Source organism: Crassostrea angulata, chromosome 3, assembly GCF_025612915.1.
Source record: "Crassostrea angulata isolate pt1a10 chromosome 3, ASM2561291v2, whole genome shotgun sequence".
Lineage (NCBI taxonomy): Eukaryota > Metazoa > Mollusca > Bivalvia > Ostreida > Ostreidae > Magallana > Magallana angulata.
Window position 1 is genome coordinate 46,883,991 of NC_069113.1, and position 24,139 is coordinate 46,908,129.

A 24,139-nucleotide genomic window follows, 5' to 3' on the forward strand; every position below is an offset into this window, starting at 1 on the left:
TATCTGTTCAAGTATTAGATCAGAGTTTACCATAACCATAACATTCCATAAGGAATTTTCAAGGATTTTGCTCTAGAGATCGACCCACAAAACTTGCTATATCCATTATTTCTCTTTATACTAAATTAGGTTTACGTATCAAATTTACGTGCTGTTCACACATGTTTCCAAATGGCTGTAAAAGAATTAATTAATGCACAAATATCTGTATTTTCTTTGAAACCCCCCCCCCCCCCCCCCCCCCCACATATCCTTTAATATTGAAGTTTTCAAATTTGAAGGAATAAGAACTTTTAAAATCCGTTGCTTCTAAAGGTGAGGAAAATGAACAATTACTGGTAATTAAAATTTTGAATATGAATAACAAAATTATTTCTAAACAAAATAAAATTATTGCCAAGTACAAAATTAATTTTAAATGTCCCTGCTCGATAGAAACCCGGACATACATTTGGTGGGGATGACTATCAGTGACAATGCAAAATTTGCTGTGTAATGGTGTACTGGTACTGACAATAATAAAAGTAACGGTGTAAGTGATGCGCCACCACCATTTCCAGGTACTCAATATTTATGCCATTAATTATGCATTCATACTTTGTTGACATTAATGACTCTTTCAGCCATATTTCTTGTCTATAACTTTTCTTCAGATTGAATTCTCCAAATTGAATTAAATTCCACAAAACTGAATATACTGCAGTATACTGAATAAAGGACCATTAACATTAAGAATTAAAATTACGATAAAAACAAAAAAGAAAAAAATCTTAACAGAGATTTGTTCAGCTTTAGAAATTCTAACAGATCATGAACAATTTTAATTGCATGAATTCCAAGACATGTATAAGATCAGTTTTCTAAGCATGATGTGGTAATTAGTCACATTCTTGTGCAAGATCAATGATTGTCAGTCTGTTAGTTATGCCCCCTTTAAAGAAGGGAGGGCATAGTGCTTTACTGCTGTCCATCTCTCTGTCGGTCGGTCAGTCCACCACCAGTTTCCGTTAATTTTCTTGGCAGAGGATGAACATATTGAAATGAAGTTTGATATACAGGTTTATCATGATAATATCTAGGTCAAGTTCGAATATTGGGTACGATAAAGCAATTTTCGACAGAGTTATGCCCCTTGCATGGACATAGAGAAATTTCAATTATTTGCAGTTTCCACTCATTGTCTTCACAGAGGATGAGCATATTGAAATAAAATTTGGTATACAGGTTCATCAAGATAATATCCAGGTCAAATTTAATATTGGGTGTGATTGAGCAATTTTTGACAGAGTTATGTCCCTTTGACATAGAGAAATTCTATTTATTTGCAGTTTTCGTTTGTTTTCTTCGCAGAAGATGCACATATTAAATTGAAATTTGGTATACAGGTTTATCAAGATAATATCCAGGTCAAGTGTGATTTTGGGTACAATCGAGCAATTTTCAACAGAGTTATGCCCCTTTGACATAGAGAAATTCCAATTATTTGCAGTTTCCGCTCATTGTCTTCACAGAGGATGAACATATTGAAATGAAATTTGGTATACAGGTTTATCAAGATAATATCCAGGTCAAGTTCGATATTGGGTATGATTGAGCAATTTTTGACAGAGTTATGCCCCTTGGACTTAAAAAAAAATTCCAATTATTTGCAGTTTACGTTCATTTTCTTTGTGGATGTTTCCAAGGGAAGGGGGCATAAGTGTTTCACAAAAATCTCCTGTTTTTGTTGAAAATGGAGATTGAAGAACTCAGATTTAAACACTCTCATCTTTATTGATTTATTCGTTTTCTAGCAGGAACCTTTTCTTTTGAATTCAAGTAGTAGACTTTCCAATTTGCAATTATATCTCAAAAAAGATATTGTTTTAATGCAGTTTGATACATTGTCAAATTCTTGCCTAAAAAAACAACTTTGGAAAATAATATAAAAAATGACCATATATGCCGGTAAATTGAACCCATTCCGCTGTAGTTTTCTTGTGTCCAGCAGGTGTGTATCCAATGCTAATCACCTCGAGTCATGGTAGATCAGACAGTCAACCTACTAAATCAGGATAAACATTTTCACCAAAAATGTAAATAATATATATCCTAATGTATCTGTTGTTTATTAAGGTAATTATAAACCAGTATTCTGATACAGGTAATATGGAATAGAGGCTACAGAAATGTGAAGACAAATTGTATTCAATATTTGTATGGCAGTTTAACGTAGCAATTTGTATCAAGGAGAGGACAACAATATATGTAGTTCTTTCCAGTTCTTGTTTATCCGCAGTGGTTTAACAAAATTGAAAGCAAAACATTTACAATTCACCAGGAGGTAAATTATCACTGTTTTCAAAATGAAGCTTAACTGCTTTAATTGACATGTTGACTCCAAAAGGTTGTTACTTTTTTTTTGCTTTTGCACATTATGTATATTAGTAAGTGTTTTGGTAACTTTGAAACGTTAATTTTTTTTAGTGTCAATTAAGCTAATGACTGTTTACAAAGAGTTGAAATTAACACAGCTCACTAATAATATAGTTTTTATCCCTCTTCTGAATCGGTGTTTCCCAGATTTGTAAATTCATACGATAACCCTATGACATCTATAAGAACAAAGTCTGTATTGTTTAAGATAATTGGAATATACACCTTCCTTGTACATCACTGAATGCATTAGTGATTTATTGAAGTGCAAACCAATTTTCATTTTCAGGTGATTAATATAACAAGTTAATTTATAATGCTTAGACAGATATTTGACATTTTGAACAACTTTCTTCATTTTCGTTCATTTCAATTGCATATTTGCTTTAATGGCTGATGTGCCTTCTGTTAGCATGAATAGTCAATTAGTATTGAATTGACATAGCACTAAATGTTTCAATGTTTGTCCACTGAATTTTTAGCTCACCAGACCAATTTAGAGACAAGTCACGTTGTGAAACTCTCACTGTAAAATTAGTCCACAGATTAGTTCACAGAAGCCTGAAATGAGAGAGATTTTGTTTGGATCGGATTGTAAAAGAGTTCATATAGCTGCACAGTACCCAAAATAACATACTGATGCATGTAAAAGGTCCATGCCTTTGTCTTAAAAAAAAAGAAGAGAAAAGTTTTTAAGTTGTTCTGTAGAGTTTATTATATTACCGATATTGAAACAAATATTAATTAGGCTAGTCAATTAACAATTTTCAACAAAATTAATCTGCAAGTTATGTGGGAGAATACATATTATTTTTTTAAAGTAGAGGTAAAAAATAAACATGTAAATGACTTATTGTTTTTGAAGAAACTGTGTATGTGACAGTTCCTATTTTGATAGTGATTTAGAAGCCCAAAGAGATATAGCCATAATAAACATTCCAGTAGTAAAGTAATGTAAGGGCAACTTGTGGTAATGTTGTTGAGTTCCATGACCCATTTGTGTCTAATAGCTATTATTAATGAAGAATTTAAAGAGAATTTTAAATGTGAAAACAATACAAGATTAAGATGTGTACAAGGAGTTATTTAAAAAAAAAAGAAAAAAGAAATATACAAGGATCAAGTATGTTATTAAAAAAATCAAAACATTTAAACATTTTAACGTACCGGTAATGTTTTTTTTCTGCTGGATTTATTTTAAATCGAAAGGATTTTGAAATGATGAATAACTGTTATGCACATTCAACAATTTAAGACTCTTTTAAGATGAAATATTATGTTTCAGTTAATTTTCAAATTGATTGAATTAATATTTTTAGAATTAAAATTATCATTTTGAATAGGTGGTTATAATTAAGGTTTCTTGAAAGATAATTTTAGAAATTGAACTGAAAAAATATGATAGTAATTTTTTCTCAAAATTTTTATATATAAAATTTTATTAAAAAGTATTGCTTATATTAGTGAAAACATTTTAAAGTACTAGAAGTTTAGATGATTGCATGTGCATGCATGTATAAGTTTATGATAAGAAATCTAATGTTCTAGTATCTTCATGTACCCATCTCTTTTTACTGGCCAGATATATTAGCTTATAATTCCTCTCATAGCCAAATATTCCTAAATTTGTTTTTCTTTGAATTTCAGTACCGCTAACCTCTTTTAAAAAATGAGTGTCAAAAGGTTTCAAACATTTGTCACAGTTATGTACAATTACAAAAACGTTTCAGGAAATTGGATGTCTAATGTTAATTGCATCATGAATAACATAAGTTTTCAAAAATGTAGTTCAGAAGATGAGGAGTTGAGGTCGTGCAGATGGTGTTTTTGTTTATGCGTATAGCTAATTTTGGGGGGGTTGTCTTGACAAGTTTTTATGTAAAGTGGTTTTTTGTTTTTTTAGTTTTTAAACTAAAAATAATTGTGGGACATGACTTATAATCATGTATAAGAGGAAGGCTAACAATTGTGAAATCATTAAAATGTAAATAAAAAAATTCTCAGAACAAACGCCTATCTTTGAGAATCCTCCTGCTGATGTACCAGTGTGTCTTAACACCATTGTAAATGTAAAAGACCTGCCTGACTGTCCGGTGTCAAAAGTTAATGAAGTTTGTGTGTGCCCCGAGCAGTGTTTGACAAGCTCGTTAAGTAGTGCTGTGCATGGTTGTTATGCGTCAGAAGCCCGACTATTTACATGCATACTCTGATCCAGCTATATCATCCTGTCAACTTCTTTTTTATGTATATTTTCTAAGATTATAAAAAAAAAAAGACCTTATTGTGCATATCGGTGAAGGGAGGAGGGGTGACAGAATTGCCAGAAATAGAACGTGATATTTCGTATTACATATTTATATTTTTCTATTTTTTTTCTTTTTAACATTTATTTAAAATGCATCAAATTTTCGTGGAAAATTACTGAAGAATTTGTCTTTAGTGCAGCCAAAAAACATGTTAATGGTTATCAGTTCAGAAAGCATTAAAATTGGTTTTGATCCGTAATTAATCGTATGATATTACAGGAAGACTGAGTCATTTGAACATTTTTACCATTCTTAAAAGCTGTAATGTATGGGCCATATTGTCGTACATATGTTTTCATTCCTTTTTAACAAACTTTTGTGTCAAAAGCTCAAAAAAAGTACTGAGGGGTTAACTTTTTATGAAAAAGATTAAAGTAGAAATTGGTCAAAAATGTTTATAAGTTAATTATATATTACATTTGACACTTTCATTGGTCTTTCCATAATTCAAATGACAGGGCAAAGCTTACTAAGATGAAAGAATTAATATTGTGTTAATCGAATAGGAAGTCTAATCAGATTTTGTGAAATCATAAAGTTCAATAACATGCACAGGTATTGTGATCCTTACATGCTGATATGAATAATTCACACAAAGGACTACAAGTTAATAGAATTACAGTGATTTCTTACGTAGGTGCAGCTTGATATTGAATGTTAAATGAGAAAAGTCAGAAAGGTGATTATTTTCCTTGTTTGCCATAATTATTTCAAAAGGGCTCAGTCTTGCCTGATTGTTGCAGGGAAATTTCAGAGCAAAATAATAAGAACACGAACTCCTAAAAGGAATGAATAATTATCTGAATCTTCATATTCAGAGTGATTGACGTCGCATTAACAGGGTTAAAGTTCAACTTTTGAACCTACAGTTTTCTTTGAAAAAAAACAACAACCCACAATCGTCATCTATGTTTTGACAGCTTAAGCTTTAGAACTGGCCCATATCTAAAGACACCAGTATATGGTATGGATGATATGTCAGATCTTTGAACAGGTTGACTATTGATAACTAATTCTTGACCAACAACCTAGGAAGTAAAACTGCAGACAAGGTGAAAAAAAGTAAGAAAGGAGTCCTGTTTAAGGCCTGTCTGGTCAGTGACTGATTTATGGCTCCGGGGGGCGATTGCAGACTGCCTGTGTGAGAGAGACAAAAAAAAGGGGGCCACTCAGTGGCACACTAGGTCAGAATGTTCAAGGTGGAACCTGGATACCAGAATCGCTCCCGCTCTCGGAATAGTATCGTTTCACTGTGGGATGACTTCTCCAAATTTCGGCGTTCGCTTTTGAATGGAAAGAAGGTGTGATAAGTTTTTAATTTAATTTAAAAAAATCATTTAATTTTGTAGATTTTAATTCTGATGTCAGCTCACAAAATCAACTTTTTTGTTTCATTTTGCTAATAATCGTATTATAATTTAATGAATTTTAATTTCATTCTTGATTCTGCCCCTTTGTGATTTTTTGTTCTCTATTCTGAATTAACATACAACATGCAACTCTGAGAATGAACTGATTGGCACTGATTACAAGTCTTTGTGGTTGACCTGACGGATTATACAAAAGCTGAAGACAATCTTTCTGATCAGAATTTTGATGCTATTGTTTTTCCGTTTTGCACCGCTGTGCTCTTGTCACTCAGTTTTGTCAATGTATTTTTATCACCTCGAAGGTTTTGATTTCCTGTAGGAGAATATTTGACTAGCCATATTAATGATTTCCATAAAAATCCAAACTAAATAAATTTTTCATACAAATTTATGAATTTATAATTCATGTAGATTCTTGTTTGAAATTTGCAAAAAGAGATGATTCAACTCTGTTTCAAAATTCATTTTGTCATTAGTTCTGGCAAATTATGTGTCAAAAATAACAATTTACTCTAAAAATTGTTGAACGTAAATATGAATGCTGATGAATATGTCAGGAAATTTAGCTTCAAGAAACTGGTGACAGTACAAAGAATTGTCTATTTTTGAAACTTGTGAATTATAACAATGGAAGGTAATGTATCTGGCTGGCCTTGGAATATTGCAAGGTTCTGGTTGGCCAAGATTAAAGTGGGCTAATTTCCTTTACATAATCGGGACGTTTTTCTGGTAATGAGAAAATTTTAAAATTAAATTGTTAGTTTAGCAAAATTAAAAAAGCAAGAATTTAAGTAAGCATCAGAAATAACATGATTGCATTATTTATAGTATTTTATTTTGCTCATTATTTTAGTTTGATTAAATTGAACGAAGCATGTACTTTAATAGTCATTGTTCAGAGAAGATCGTTGTTCAAGTTTGATCAAGAGGTTACCAAATGTCCAAAATTGATGTAAAGCTGGTACTGTAACTATTTATAGTTTTTGGGTCAGAATGCTGATATTTTTAGTACAAATTTGCTGGTTTTGACAGTATTTATTTCCGTGTAATGCTGGTCAATTTACAGAAATGCTTGCTCAGCAGTTTTATCTGTTTTATATGTTTTTTATGTATTGAGCAATAAACATAGCAAGTAACAAGTAGACAATTGTAGCTCTTGGGAATTTCAAGTAGTCATACAGGAGGAATTAAAATATCCACTCTCAGTTACTGACGAAGTAACTTCATGTTAGTAGAAGTACTCCAAAGTTTACACCTGTTTGCTATCAACATTGCTATTGTTACAGTCAAACTTCGTTATCTCTAACTAGATGGAACTGTTTAAAACTTCGAAATATCCAAGCATTTGAGATATCGAGGGTAAAATACTTAAAAAATAAGTGGTTGGATCATTTACACTTGTTTCTCTTCGACATATGTATTGTATTTGAGATATCAGTGTTTGAGATACCGAAGTTCAACTGTATATATCTGTTTTTGACAAATCAGCTATACTATAGGCTTTTCCAATGGCTGATTATATTGCATTTGGGAAGATTATGTAATTCTTAATTGAAAAAAGGGGTAAAAATTGAAAATAGTTATGTTTTATATAGGATCGTGAATTTGATTTTCTGTAAAGTGGGTTAAAATAGTAGATATTCCTTCGTTTTGTGTATGCCAAAAAAGTGATAATGTAATTGCAAGGATTTCCATGGATTTGACACAATGAAAATTTATGTTAAGCTGCCATCGAGGAAGCACACCAACGATCATTGTATTCAACTACTTCATAGGTATAAGATGGGTAATTTTGAATTATTAAAGGTGAAATAATATGGAAATTATTTGATAACCAATACTTGAACCAGAAAATTAACACTGAATCTACTGTTGTCCACAAACTGAGTTAGCTACTTAATTCCTATATCATCAGGTGTACGGTAGTCTGAGGTCTCTGAGTTGGAATACAATGACCTGGCATAATATTTGATCTGTGAGGAAATCCGTTTTGATGAAATTTTTAAATAAGGTGCATATATTTTAATTTTTGACTACTGATTGGCAATTGCCGCATCACGTGTTTGTGCGAATTTAACAGCTGTTGACTCCTGAGTTACTGTCAAGACTATGCAGTTATTTCTCAACATGACAGTCTCATTAAGTTCTCGCGTGGGTAAAGTTCATTTCCATTTTTAATTTCTTGAAGGGACATTTACTAAAGTATATTGGTGTAAGACGTTTAATTAGAGCAGAGTAAATGTAGATAACAATTCAGATAAACTTCTAAAGAGTACAGAATAGAGGGAACACTAAAAGCTTCATCTTGGCAAGCAATGGTGGATTCTGATGTGTGGATAACATTGTGATGCTTTAAAACATTTTCAAAACAGAGTGTGATATCTTTTTCTAAATGTGATAATGCCACTGGGAAAGGGAAAAAAAGTGATAGATCCATTTTCAACAAAAGAATATCAGAAGCGCAGCAGCAAGAAGCGAGAGCTTGGGAGAACTCTAAGTACCAATAGTCTAGCCACTATCTGGGATGGAATTTCAAATTTCAGGCACTCAATTTTCTTCGCAAAGGAAAAGGTTGGAATGAAGAACTTAATTTTAATTTTTGATTAAGATTAAAAAAAAAATATTGAGTTTCCTACAGATTTATTTGTAATAACTTGCCAAAAGTAAAACAGTAGTAATTAACAATGTTGGCCATGGTTTTCTGACCCGACACTATCAGGGTCAACCCTCTATTGAGGAGCAATGTATGGATATTTTTTTGTCTCTGAGAGACTTTGAGAGGTGACAAGGTTTATAAGATGGTGTCTTAGTTTGATAGTTGATCTGTAGCCCTTGGCTACATGGTTAACGGGTTGATGGACAGTTACCTTGAAGATGAAGGCCAGTGTTGTCTTTTACAGTTATTGATATGTCAGTGGTCAACACCTTTTAGAGGTCTAGCATTCAGGTATTGCATGTTCACTGGACGATTCATCTTGTAGATGTGTTTCTCATTGTGTCGTTTAGTCAGAACTGTGGTGTAATATGTAGCAATTAATGTTTTGTTAATTGTATTATGTCACAGCAGGCTAGACATGATTAAAAAGGCTAGGTTTATTACTGGTAATATGGTAGTTTTTTTGGGGCGCTGACATTTCTGCTGTAGATTTTAATTAACATTAACAATGCTAAACAGTGAAAAAAACCCTTTATATTTCAACCGCTAAAGGTTGTCCAATACCTTCCTGGTAGAAATAGTTAAAAGTGCTCAAATATAGATGTTAAATTTAAATATAGAGTATTAAAAATTAATTGAATCAAGTAAAGACGTCATCTACAATTCAGTGTTTCTAACATCAATCCCCCCTCCCATTCAAATTTTGGTGTGTTTAAGATGGTGACAAAGGGTTTCCATTGATACATGCAAGGAATTTTTTTTTTAATTTTATTTAAGTCAATGTTTGTTTTTTTCCTTTTCTTTTTACACTGATTCATATTGAAACATAATTAATGCACATTTACTTAGAAAATTAAACCAGGAGCACTTTCAACTTAAATTGTGACGTATTTCCTTTCAAAATAAAAAGATATAATTAACCCTAAAGAACTGTATAAGTTAAAATGAAATTTTGGCCACATAAATCTACATTTTTAAAAAAGTTTCAGGTATGTCAGATTGTCTTGTTATTTTACAGGACAGTTGACAAAAGATTTATTTTTCATAACCACTTTTCTCGTTTATTTGCACTCTCTGCCATAATCTGACGTCAGAAGTATATCACAATCCAACTTAAATCAGACAAGTATGTCCATCCTTCCAGTGATGCTGCGTCACCTGAATTAATTATTTCCATGTATAGATAGACTTTAATGTTTTCTTTTTTTATTAATTTATTTTAATTACCTGATGCAGGGAGGCACGCCTATTATTCTTTATTATTTTTTTTCCATGGGATACAAAAGATGTCATTGTGAACAATTCTTAGAGCAATTTTTTTCCATTAGTTTTTAGTCTTATTAATCTTTGATGAAAATACATGTATAACATTCAAGCTTGCTGTCATGTTGCAAGTTGGAATCAGTAGAAAAACTGCTAAAAAAAAGGATATCAGAATGTTAGAGCTCAAAAATGCATATTATGAATCATGTAAATTTTTATATTATTTTTTCTGTTGTAGAATCAGAAATCCTGGATTGAAAAGACATTCTACAAAAGAGACTGCATAAAATTTATCAAAAGTGCTAGAGATGCAGGAAGGCAAGTATTTAATGAAAGAGTTGTTGTGAAACAATTACACAATAATCAGAGATAGTTACAGGGTGATTGCGACATAGCATAAAAACGTTTAGTAATAAACATTTTGCACATTGTAAATGGATGATTTAAGTGCAGTGGTTATGCACTAGGTTAATAGATTTAAATTTTATTCATAAATATCTGGACATATTATATGAAGCATACACCAGTTATTTCCATGTGTCACTTGAGTGGATCAGCACGGAATGCTTTGGAGATTAAGATGTGTAGATATGTTATTTATATAATATATCATACAGGTGCTGCTGTGGCAGACCGGCCAGTTGGCATACAGCAGAGGTCAAACCAGGGTCAACAGAGAGCTCCACCCCCATTGAGAGGTGGCACCCCTATACACACACGGAGACACTGCCCACCGATGCCTATGGTACTTTGGAATTCCAGGGGGCTCCCCACCCCAGTAAAGCTCAGGTACAGCTAATGGAGTGGTCATTATTAGCACTGATAGATATTGTAATTCACCAAGGAAAAATTGGTTGATGCTTCTTTATAGTGAAAAACAACTTTGCAACAATTAATTAATAGTAATGTAATTCAAATTTGCCCAGTTTCAAATTTAACCTACTGGTACCAGCAAACTTAAAATCTGAAGAGCTTAGCTTCAGGCATCTGCAAACATACATCATTAAAAGTACCAAACTGTAACAGATTTAAAAAGCTCATTACTGTTTAAAGTTTTAAATCAGGATACACATTATGACACCTATGTACCCCATTAGTAGTAAACAAAACCCATCATATTGTCAAATTGTGGTTGAGGGCTAATTAATAATGGCCTTCTCAATGAAGGGCTCATGGTCCCATTTTGTCATTCATCACAGCATGTAATTATACATGTAGGGATACAGGGCAGAGTTGACACATACTGCCAGAGCCGTGAGCTGACACACCATGCTTTATTATTTCAATCTGTACCTGACAGTGTTAACATATATATCCAAATACATGTATAATGTAATGGTGGTTCCCAGCTATGGCAGGGGTAATAACTTAGTGTGACCTACGCGCAGTTCATTACTACATAAATATCGACCACAATGGAGTGAGTCAAAATGTCCCTGAATATTTGATAAGATTAAGGCTGATTAAACTTTACGACCCAACAATAATTATGAAAATTAAAGCTTTAATGTCGTAAATATACTGGTATAATATACAAACACGCACAAATACATGGACATATACTTAATACATTTTTAAAAAATGTTAACTTGAAGCAATAAACTCATATTGATCTTCTATTCAGTTTAACAGTTGGTATTGTCAGATATTCTGAAAAGTTTATGAAGAAAAATACCATGGTTACAATACAATATTGTAGGTGTCATTACATTACATTATCGTTTGTCTTGAACAGTCTGGTCCACAGAATCTTATCCCAGGCTTTCGCTATATGATTTTAGAACCTTTCAATCATTAATGATATTTAATGTGATTACATGGTTTATCAAGCAATATAGATTTTGTTTTTACATGTACCATCATTATTTTCTATGCTAATGAAATTATTAAACTTCATAGAATCTGATATTATAATCAATTATAGATGACATAATAAATGTAATTGTTGTGATGAGCAATAAAAAGTTTAAGGTATAAGCCAGACTGTAATGACGATCCCATCATGGTTTGTGTTTCAGTATGTGAGACTGAGCAGCTTTGACACAAAGGCTGAGAATGTCCTTCAACTGTTGACCAGACACTGGGGGCTAGAGCTTCCCAAACTCCTCATCACCGTCCAAGGGGGAATCCTCAACTTTGACCTCCAGCCCAAGCTCAAACGAGTGTTCCGCAAAGGTCTTCTGAAGGCCGCCAAAACCACTGGAGCCTGGATCATCACTGGAGGGACCAGTACCGGTAAGTCTAAGACTCCGCCATTGTATTCATTGAAGAAAGGTAGTTATATACATCTACTCAGCCAATGTAGTCATTGAAGAATGGTGTCTATATCAACTTGGCCAATGTAGTCAATGAGGTATTGTCTATATCAACTCAGCCAATGAAGTCACTGAGGTATTGTCTATTAACTCAGCCAATAGTCATTGAAGAATGGTGTCTAAATCAACTCGGCCAGTGTAGTCACTGAGGTATTATCTATATCAACTCAGCCAATGTAGTCACTTAAGTATTGTCTATATCAACTCAGCCAAAGTAGTCATTGAAGAAATGTGTCTATATCAACTCAGCCAATGCAGTCACTGAGGTATTGTCTACATCAACTCAGGCAATGTAGTCATTGGAGAAAGGTGTCTATATCAACTCAGCCACTGTAGTCACTGAAGTATTGTCTATATCAACTCATCCAATGTAGTCATTGAAGAAAGGTGTCTATATCAATTAACTATTGTATTCATGCATTGAAGAATGGTGTATTCATTAAATAACTTATCCAATATTGTCAATGATGAAAGCTGTCTATGTTGCACTTGGTGCAGGAGAGAGTTCCCTGCTTGGAAACTTTTAAAATTCAAATTTTTATTTGATAATGGAAAAGACCCAGTCGCTATGTGCGTTAGGGAGAAAAGGCTTGCACCTCTAATTCAAATCTGTAGTCATTTTGAATTAGTATTGAAGTGGCAATAAAATGAATTTTTAATGTACCAAAATTTACTTTCTTTTTGAAAGTGGCGGAAAGAAATAAATAGGGTGAATTTGTGTCTTGATTTTATACTTTAAATCCAATTTCTGTGTACTTCATACGGTTCCTGATATTTCCAGGTGTGACGAGGCACGTTGGGGATGCCATAAGTGACAGAGCTACTAAACTGAAGAACAAGGTTGTAGCCATCGGCATCGCTCCATGGGGAATTGTCGAAAACAAAGAGGAGCTGATTGGAAAAGATGTAAATGATGTTTTATTTCTCTGCTGAAAGATCGAGTGCCAAAAACTGAAAAACTCTTTCACCCTTTATTAAATATTCTATAATAACCCACATTTGCTGCAAAAGCTGCTGTTTTGTGTTATATGATTTTTATTTTAGCTAAGTATGCCCCATAGGTCTAAAAGTATCAAATTCAGTTATGTTATATATACTGTAGATTCCTAATTAAGCGCAAGGAATTAATATTCGTGTAAAATAGCGAGAAGCACATCTCGCGAATCTTAAAATCTGACTATTATTTTTCGGATATATGTTAATTACAAGAAACTATTATAAACATTTGGCATTCATGATTTTTTATTCTTGCAATTTGATGGAAAATGGTTGAATCGCGGAATTAAGTACTCGTGTAAAATAAGGAATTTACAGTAGTTCAAATGGCATTGCATGGCTTTTTGAATTCTTGTATTGTAGGTTGTTGTTCCGTATCACTGTGTTTCTTCACCTAAAAGTAACTATGCAGTTTTGAACAGCAATCACTCCTACTTCCTGTTAGTTGACAATGGAACTGTGGGAAAATATGGAGGAGAAATTATCTTCAGAAAGAGGCTGGAAAGGTTCATTGCACAGCAAAAAATATCCATAAGTAAGTGCAAAATTATCTTATAAGTTCCAACAAGATCCCCGTCCCAATCTTGATTCTTTGCAGGATAGGGAATTGCCTGCATGGTTATGGGAAAATTAAAGTTTGAAGTAGGTGTGTGTTGAACAATAATAGAAGCTTTCCAAAAATAGCAACATTTAGTTGCTTATTTCTTCTTCTGTACCAAACATAACATTTTACTTTTCCCCTGTATTTGAGGAGTTTTCAGAGTTGATATACAGTTACATGCCATTTCACATTGACATTTAGACCTCCCGATTAAAAACTTTTATCTCGCCTTAATGAAAAAAATACAAAGATAAATCACTCAAAGAATTATTTCCGTCTCCTGAGTACTTTTCCTTCCCACAACTTTACTTTGTCAGGTTTTATGGAACTAAATTTGTATTAATGGGATGACGTGGGTGATTCTTTTATGTCTCTTTTATAGCAAGATTTTGCAATGAAAAATAGGCTGCTTGTTTACATATACAACATTCCAATGATTCACAAAACTTCTTCAAAGTGCATAAAATTCAATGCATTATAAAAGTACACTGATTGAAGGCTGAAGTGCATAGGACATGCAAAGTGGATGTCTTTGTCGATCATTTAACATTTCAGGAAAATTAAATAGCATAAAATAGACGTGGTCCAATGTCTTAAGGTTCAAAATACCGGTACAGTCTGGATTTGAAATGGTTAAAATATTAACATCTTAAGGACATCATAGAGAAAATCTTTACCGTGAAGTGAAGTCATGAATTCTGGGTCCAGTCGATTTGTTGATATTTTGTAAAGTTGTTCAATTTTTATTTCATACCATGTATGTAAGTGAAAGTACCATTTGTGAGCTATTAAACAGTCATTTCTTGTTTCAAAATAAATTTTCAGGAACTATATTTACAAAAAACCCGGAATGGGAGACTTCACTGTACCTGCTAGATTTTTTGTACTTTCAGTTTTAAAAAATATTTACGCGGTTTTAAATATTTTAACTCAAGTTTTGCCTAAAACGTTTAAATCATGTCAGAAAAGAAGTGAAATCAGCATCAGAATTTTTCTACCATTTACTCACAAGATAATTTGTCATCATTTTTATCCCAGAAACAAAATTAAACACCTGCAGATGTAGTAATTTATTAATTGTCAACAGTTTGGATTTCAAACTTTGAGAAGCTAACAACTAGGGTTTCTAAAAATGACAGCATTGAGGAAGTGTCCACATCATTAACAGAATGAGGGACTTTCATCTAGCACTAATGATCTTACTTTGGAAATGCAGACAGAATTCAGCCAGTAGAATGTATAATGTCCCTGGCAATGATTACACACCTAGGGTTATTTTTATGCTTAGATTTCAAATGGACATCTTTTGATATCAAAATTACAAGCTAGTGTTGTCTTTATTCTCCTGTCTCTTTGAAAAAAATCACCATTTATTCATAAGTTCATAAAATCAAGTCTATTTTTAGTGACAATTTTTTATTCCTTTTTTTTTTTTTTTTTTTTTTTGCTTTCGTACTTTCTGCTGAAATCTGAGACGATTTGTCATGAACTGTCTGTTTGGGATGTTGAGGGTTATATGTCCATTTAATGGACACTGACGTTTGTGCCTTCAGCCAAGGGGTCACTGATCTCAGATTCACTGCTTAGGGGACTCTGTACAAACAAAAGACATGCACTTATTAGTTATAAAGCAGATTCAGAATGTGAGGGTGTTTTTTGTAGAAATTTTGGCAGAAAAAAGCAAAATGCTAAATGATTAGTAATTTAAAATGCATTGTAGGACATTACATCAGTTATTTTTATGTATGGTGTACCACTGCTTTACAAAAACTATGTATCATATTGTAACATAAGTTACACAATTTCCGCTATGTAATATGGTAATAACAAATGTGATTTTTGCCAGAAAATATAAATGGATTGTCACCTGCCTTATACTAAATATATTTCTTCCATTATTTATCTTTCTTAACTGTCAGAAACAAATGTTATTCTTCATTTTTCTTAAATTGCAGTGATGCAATTTGCTAATTGAGAGTTATTTGTCTTTAAATTAGTAGAGAGGCCATTGGGAATTAAAGTTTGAAAAGCTTGTCATCTAGCCACCAAATGCTCAGGCCAAGTGTCTCAGACCAATTGTAGTTGTACTCATTTGATCTATGATGGTGTTTTCGTTATATGGCCTAGCTAGACTAATTTCTAGATTTATTTCTCTCTGATGGTTACACTGCTGACTACAGCAGGTCCTCAGCGACAGTTGGTTTTTTCTGTTGAGTTGTATGGTTTTTCAGGATATAGATTTTTCTATCTTATACGCCTGACACTTCTTGAGCATCCCTGTATAGAATGCCCTGTGGTAATTTTTTTGTATGATTCTTAGATCTTCATATTGAAGTGACAAACCCATATGTCTCCGATAGAATTTATGTTTTAGTGTTGCTCATGACTGACCCCTTCTGATTCATTCGACTTGGAAGTTAAAAGCTATCAGCTTGAATATACTTTCCTCAATGCGCCTCATCACATGACTCAGTAAAAGCCCCCATAAATCTCTTTTAAAAAAGATATTATTTACGTAATATTGATATCAAAGCTGCACATCAAACCATCAGGTGACAGTTCATCAAAATGTGGCAGGGCATCACTATTGGCTGTCATATTGAGCTGTCAGCCCCAGCCATTAGATGTGGGATATAGCAAGCCAAGGGTTGATGGGGATAACGATTAGTTTACATCTACACTGTCTGTCACACAGGCCAAGGGTAATCAGGCCTAGGATTCTTGGCTAAAGCATCTTCACTCCTCTCTTAAAACCTGATGAATAGCAGTACGGAATGGACCATTTTGCATTTAATCAGCATTCTGTGTTGTAAGCAAATCCCTCAAATGTCTTTTTCAAGTGTCAGAATGGAGGTTGGACATGAAGACCATTAGCATGTTGGTTGTCTGAGATTTCACAAAAACATTCACGCATTTCACCACTATAGCATTTGATATCTGATATTTTCATTAATAGAGAAGATCGATTTGGTTACCAAGTTTAATCCTTGTACATTTTATCTGCTGAAAATGACAGCAAGCAGCCTTTCTAGCAGAGAGTTTATAAGTAAATTAATTCATGAGTTTTGAAGTGTTTTCCCTCGAAAATTAACAAAACTGTTACCAGATATTAAAGAAGAAGTAAAAAAAAACCTTTATGGGGACACTATGAATTTTAGGTTCAAGCTTTAAAAAGAAAAAATGGGCATGCTGTATAGTTTTCTTGATAGATCTACAATACAGAACCTTTATTTGATGAATGCATAACTGCAAAATGTGTTCATGATGCGTCACCAGACTTATTGCATATCGTTAATTATTGTACCAGATAATTATGGTTACAGTCTAACTAATGACGTCTTACCAATGAATTTACATTAAGGATTTTTTCATATTGAATTTCATTAACAGATCTTATCAATACCATTTTTATTTTTTAAATTATGAATATTCAGTATTTTTAAAATAAAAGAATAAATATTGAGACTTCATAATTTTCTTCAGATAAACCTATCAGTTTTATGACCCCAACAATTTTGAATCATGAACAAATCAAATATTTCTTGTAAAAAAAAAAGCACTTAGTCTAATTAAATGTCTGTATTGTGAACTTTTTTGTTACAGCCAGTGGCGTCCAGGGTCGTGGTGTGCCGGTGATTTGTGTGGTGCTGGAGGGTGGTGCCAACACCATCCGTTCGGTGCTGGAGTATGTCACAGACAAACCGCCGGTTCCAGTGGTGGTGTGTGATGGTAGTGGTAGAGCCGCAGACCTGCTGGCATTTACCCACAAATATGCCCAAGAAGATGGGTAGGTTCTCGTTATTCAAGATTTACGATTCTTGCAATTCATTCAGATACTGGTGTTAGTTGTGGGGGTAGGGGTGGGGATGGTAGAGCCTTTGACAAATCTTCTTGTGTCTATGATTAACAATCTATTGGAAAAGGTGATTGACAAAATCACAATGTTTAACTATTTCACTATTTTCTATTAATTGTTGTTAAGTTCTTCACTTTATAAAATAGAATTTAATGATATTTTTAAAGAAGTTAGAGAGAAAAAGATTATATATACCAAAATGTAAATATAAAAAATTTATTTTTTGCTTTGCCTTAAAAATAAATATACATTATGGATAAGCAGCAAGATTTTTTGGAAGCGACTAAAAACAACGTAAATACATGTACAATTACGAAGGGGAAAGTCCAAAGAAAGCTATAACTATTTTTATGCGTATTGTATTCTCCAAATTGGATTTTTTGAAATTGACATTCAGAGAGCACCTGATCACACAGTTTTGATGATTAAATTAGACAAGTCTTTCCACAAATGAGTTCTTGAACTGCTTGTTTCAAATTCTTGTCGCCTGATTAGCAAATTTACTAGTGGATGACTCATTAATGACGATACCGCAAGGGAAGATTCGCAAATCGTCAAAGGAAGTGTCCAACAAATCGTTTTGATGTCGTTGTCTAAATTCTAGTTTCTAAATGTTGTCCTGCTTTTAGGAGAATAGGACTTAAACATCCTTGTAATTTGATTGACAATTTGTCATGTTTCTGTACATTATAGTTATATTCAAATTCTATTGTTATACATGACTGATGTGGTTTAGATTGAAAAGCTTATTAACCGTCAGTCAAATTGTAAGAATAGATTCGAACAAGAATTACCGGTTATTTTAATGAAAAAAATTCTTAGTTATTTTTTTTTTATTAAAATGTGTTCTGCAATACATCTCTAAAACTGAGAATAACTGAGTTGAAATAAATAATTATTGCCTAATTGTATAATTGATAACTCTGCATGAATTGCAACAATTAACTCTCCCTAATTAGAAAACATCAAGAAAAACTTGTTCTCTTGTTTTGGCAGTTTCACAGTTTTTATATATATATAATAAAAAAATTGCTGTTTACTTTTGCACTCTGGTGTGGAATACTGCAAGTTTTCTTGTAGATAATTGCTCAAGACTTTTAATGGTCCATTTTATGTGACAGTATAGTGAGATTTATGCTAAGTCCTGTGACAGCTAACAAATGAAACTCCAAAGCGGGGACAGGGGACTCCTCCAGTGTGTCAACAGCTACAGAATTATATAGGCATAAATTTGTTTTTATAAACATTTTATACTTTTTAATTAGGGGAACCCCACTCTTTTTTGCTTTTCTTTTTTTAATATTTATTTGATTTTTCAAAATTGCAGTAAAATTTTTTCAGATTTAAGTGACTTGGATGAAAGAGTATACTTGAATTACTCAGTATATTTATCCCTCTGTGTTACTTACTGTGGAGGGGGTTAAGCATTGCTGAACTCTGTATATGTTAGGGTATTTTTGTATATTAGTGTACAAAAGCTATAGACATGATGGAAAAAGACCGAGTTCTTTAAACTTTGCATACTCATAAAGCATTGGATTTATTTAAATAAGCCAAACTATATGCAGTCAATTATTTCTTGATATCCAATATAATTGGATATACATTCATATGTACAACTCAAATTTGGGGAGAATTCAAAAATACAACACACCTTAAATTAACACTATATTTGAATGTGCTAAGAAAGATCAGTTTTCACAATATACTCTGATGGAAGATGAGCTAAGTTTGTATACATACATTGATTCAAATATCATTTTCTGGTACAAGGGCATGCTCAGCTTTGTTGGTGCTCATGTTATAATTATATATAATTTGATAAGGGACACCTTAGTTTCAGCTGCTTAATATTATTTCGTAAAATTTTCTTTTTCTGCAGAATATAATATTATTTCATAAAATATTTTTTTCTGCAGGACATATTGTTTAATAAAATCTGTTTTTCTGCAGGACAATGGTGGAAAGCTTGAGAGACCAGCTAATTTTGACAATTCAGAAAACTTTCCAGTACTCACCAGAGCAGGCAGAGAAATTGTTTCTGGAGCTCATGCTATGTGTGAAGAAAAGAGAATTGGTAAGGTTATCATAGAGAGCAAAAGCTGTGTCCTAAATAATAAAAAGGAATTAATATCTGCATAAAATAGCGAGAAGCACCTCTTGCTGATTTAAAAATCTCGCTTTTATTTATTGGATAGATTGATGTAAGCTAAATGAAGTTATGATAAAAATTTGGCAAGTTAATATTCCTGTGACTTGATGCAAAGCAGTTGAATTGCGATATTAAGTGCTCGCGTAAAACAAGGAATGTACAGTACTGAAGAGACTGAACTATAGACATGCTATACAGTACAGGCAACGCGGATCCCGTATTGGCCCGCGTTACCGTCACGGTATTTTTATCGTTCCCGCGATACACCATCGCGGTTTTTGATCGCGGTATGGATTGCGACCGTGATGACACCACGACGGTGTGATTTACCGTTATTCCTGCTGCTGTTTGTTCTTGTTACTTTACCTGTACTGTACATTACAGGCAATGCGGGTCGCGTAAATCCACGTCAAATATGCGACTTCAGATTTAAGCATAAAAGCTGCATTGTAAATAAATTGTGGTTCATATTAATATAAAATTAATAAATAATATTTATGAAATAGAATTTCGTGAAATTGGAAACTACATTTGAATTACAACATAACACAACATTACGCAAATAAATTATGTGATGTGTAAATAAGAACACACATCTTTGTATTTGACGTGCTTATTTCAGTTATTATTTCTATTAGTTGTTAATCCTGTTTTTAGAACACTCTTAAAATTAAATATTTCATCGTATCAATGCAGAGCAATTTCATCTTCTCATTTTATAAGTTGACACGCATAGCGCCGTAAACTGTCAGTACATGTGTATGTTTTAAATTGAGAAATGAACAAATGTCGGGAATCAACTATCAAATATTTTTTTTCCATTCAATGATAAAATTATCATTCAAATATAAAGTTGGTGCTGCTTTAAAGCGCCTTGAATAATAACGTGTCAGTATGCGTTCTTGTGTGTACATATAAAGTTTAAGTCACGGTCATTTTCTGTGTATACATGTAGTGATTAACAAACTAAAGGGTAGAAGACGACATGCCCTTGAGGGTTTTCACACCTATTCACGACAAAAGAAAAAGTTTAAATCGCGTACGGCTTCGTCTAATCGCTCAACACCTTACAGAAGAGGGGAGAGAGAGAGAGAGAGAGAGAGAGAGAGAGAGAGAGAGAGAGAGAGTGAGTGAGAGCGAAAGAGAGGGGAGAGGTAGAGAGGTGGGGCGTTTAGGAGTAATTTAACGTACACTTATGTGAAATATAGTAATATCCAATTCTAAATATTCATAAAATTAGTATTCATAAAAGAATATGGTACACTGTGATTGAATCCATCATGCAATTTCAGATTTGAGTCCACGTGCTGCACCTGTCAATCAAATCAGCCCGCTAGTTCTACCACGTGTTCCCTCCATGACAAAGTTTCGTTCTATTAGTTTTATTTTTAATAAAGAAAATAAGAAGTATATCTAACAGTTAAGTTTTTACAATGTTCGTGATGCTTGATTTACTGTGTTTAGAAAGTTTAATTCGTTGTGTTTTTTCTCTCTCTCGTTTACTTAATAATGGAGGTTTTTTGCGGGAAGGAACATCTTAAACACGTTTAACTGTTAAAGAACGCAGTAAAATGAATCAATTATTTAATATAACTATTAGTAAAATTGTTTGATATACATGTAGAATTCTTCTTGGTCAATCGTTACACAGATTATCTACCTGCCTCATTCCTGTGTATTCTGTGCGTTCAAGCGTAGAGTGATTTCCTGTCAGTGCGATAGTTTCACACCTTTGTGTAAAACAATAGGGACTAAAGTCAAATAAAGTTAACTTTGACAGACATAAAACTTTGAGGTGAGTGGGGGGGGGGGGGGAGAGGTTAGGTTACGAATTTACATACAGGTTTACATATGTGTAGTAGCTTTATATACAATAAAATTACAAGCACACATAAAATGATATCAATACATTTACTGAAATGTTTAAATGTTTTTTTATCGGCATGAAATATCAACAGCAAAACTTTCAAAACATGTTCCTAATTCGTTTGAAATGTGTAAGAACATAGGAATACGGTTTAACAACATTTCATTCTCAAAATAAATTATCTAGTTATTCTGTTTAGAGAGAGAGAGAGAGAGAGAGAGAGAGGGGGGGGGCTCGGTCGCGAGCGAACGCTAACCTCCGTCACGGCGGGTAGCTGGTACACCATCACAACAACATGACAAGGGATACCCACAATATCTTTCGATTACATAATTTTATGCAACTCTGGGTATCTGTAATGCTCCGTACTCTCTATTTGTTAGAGATACACGTTCATTTGATTTTTCGCATTACGATGGGGCGTATTCGACACGATTTGAAGCTGGAGATAGTTAGAATGCATCGGAGCGGTACTTCTGTAGCTGGGATTCGTGGACGACTTATCTCCATGGGACACATTAAATATTCAAGTCAGACTGAGTATTGAAGAACACACGGCTTCGCACTTGAAGATTGTCGTCGCAAACGTAACGCACTAGAAAGTGGGAATCCTCGCGCAATGACAAACGTCGAGCCAAACTTAAAGTAACGCAACACAAAATCACTAAAACGTGAATACACAAAAAATGTTCTTTACACGTAGAAGACCTCGAAAGAAATGAATCGAACGTGCTAAAAATACCGGGTTGCTAATCATAGGAAGCCCTGATTTTGAATCACTTGCTCATCATTAGTTGACACGCATGGACTTCAACAACAAACAATACAAATGTAAGCGGACAATTTAATTGTTAAGAAAACACAATCACACTGCGTACACATTCATAATTTTAAAATCATTTCATGATAATTTTAATTTTAACGACCTTCTTGAAATATGATAATGGAATCGAAAATATTTTATTTGCGACTGCTGCACAAGTATTAAATTAAATACTATAATAATATATTTAATAGCTATGAAATAAAAAAAAATTATTAAAAAAATTACAAGTATTTTGATTATAATCTCTGTCAAAATCTGGTTAAATATCGTCATTAAATATAAATTAACATGCAATTTATTTGTCATTCGGGGAGATAACTCCCGCTTGTATACGATACTTTTCCATCGATAATTTTACCGTGACGGGGACAGGTAGATGATCAGTTTACCGTGATGGGAACGCGGGATACCTGTCTCACCTGGCCGATCACCTCGATGTGTTTATACCGTGACGGGGCGCGGGAAACACGGGATCCGCGTTGCCTGTACTGTACCTTAATACAATGAACAGGGGAATTACTATGGGGAGTTGTCGCCGTCTTCATGTCAGATTGAAATATTTTTTCGCACTGGTTGTGGACATAAAAAGTCAAAGAGTAGAAATAGAAATAGTGAAGATAATTTGATGGATGTTCGTCTCTGTGTGACCTTAAATCTTGTCTGATACTCTTAATTCATTGACAGAAGTATGTCGGCTGATTGAGTTTCTTGTTAGAAATAGGAAAAGTCAAGGATACGGTAATGATAGAACACAGGCAGCAAAAAATGAATAAAATTTAGGGCTGATCTATAAAATGAAGTGCCAACCATGTCTTAAATTCTATATTGAATCTGATGATTATGTTTCTCTTGTTATTTGTCTTATCATAAGCAAAAGTAAAATCTCATTTGAATAAAATTTTTCATCAATAAATCTAACTTAATGTTTGATAAGAGTGAAGAATTATATTTTAGTTTAAATGTCCTAAAACAATCTTTGTAACAGCAAGGCTAATTTGATACTCTGCACCATTCAGAAGCTCTGAATAATCTTTGCAAATTAAGTCCCCCAAAATCAAGCAATACTGAATGCATGATGTGACTAAAATACATTTGTGCAGCTAAGGAAACAGTTCAATGCATATCAATCAGAATTATCTTTTCATCTCTATTCGTGTTCCCTTTGATTTTATTTTCAGAGTGCACCATGCTGAAATAATTTATTCTACTTAATATGTAAATTAGATTTCACTTGAGAAATGGCTGCACATGATAGTACAAATGATACCACTGTAGGATCCAGAATTAATTTTGGTACAGCTGGTTTAGCTAATTGGATGATTGATGAAGCCCAAGATTTTAATAGAGGAACTTGGCCCAATTTATTACCTTATATGTCCTTTTAAAACTTTGTCCAATTACAGGTCCATCAGCTTGATTCAGGTTTCCTTGTCAAAACAATATGCTCTGTATGTTAATTAGTTAAGCCCAGTTAGGCAGCGGCATGATACCTACATTACAAAGAAAACTGCATTAA

The 24,139-nt window shown here is 33.2% G+C and overlaps 1 protein-coding gene across 12 annotated transcripts in view; it reads left to right on the forward strand.

Moving 5' to 3' along the window:
- The window catches only part of LOC128178004 (transient receptor potential cation channel subfamily M member 1-like), a 72,402-nt gene that overhangs the window by 29,080 nt on the left and 19,183 nt on the right, over positions 1 to 24,139 (forward strand). For 9 of the 12 annotated variants that reach the window (XM_052844978.1, XM_052844984.1, XM_052844981.1 and 6 more), the window contains 7 exons: positions 10,249 to 10,328; positions 10,628 to 10,799; positions 12,029 to 12,245; positions 13,107 to 13,231; positions 13,685 to 13,856; positions 17,526 to 17,709; positions 19,732 to 19,855. In XM_052844978.1, coding sequence (XP_052700938.1) covers positions 10,249 to 10,328; positions 10,628 to 10,799; positions 12,029 to 12,245; positions 13,107 to 13,231; positions 13,685 to 13,856; positions 17,526 to 17,709; positions 19,732 to 19,855 — 1,074 coding nt within the window. Of the gene's footprint in view, positions 1 to 5,885; positions 6,023 to 8,051; positions 8,663 to 10,248; positions 10,329 to 10,627; positions 10,800 to 12,028; positions 12,246 to 13,106; positions 13,232 to 13,684; positions 13,857 to 17,525; positions 17,710 to 19,731; positions 19,856 to 24,139 lie in introns of those variants that run through there. The other 3 variants (XM_052844976.1, XM_052844975.1, XM_052844986.1) reach the window with 3 other exon arrangements.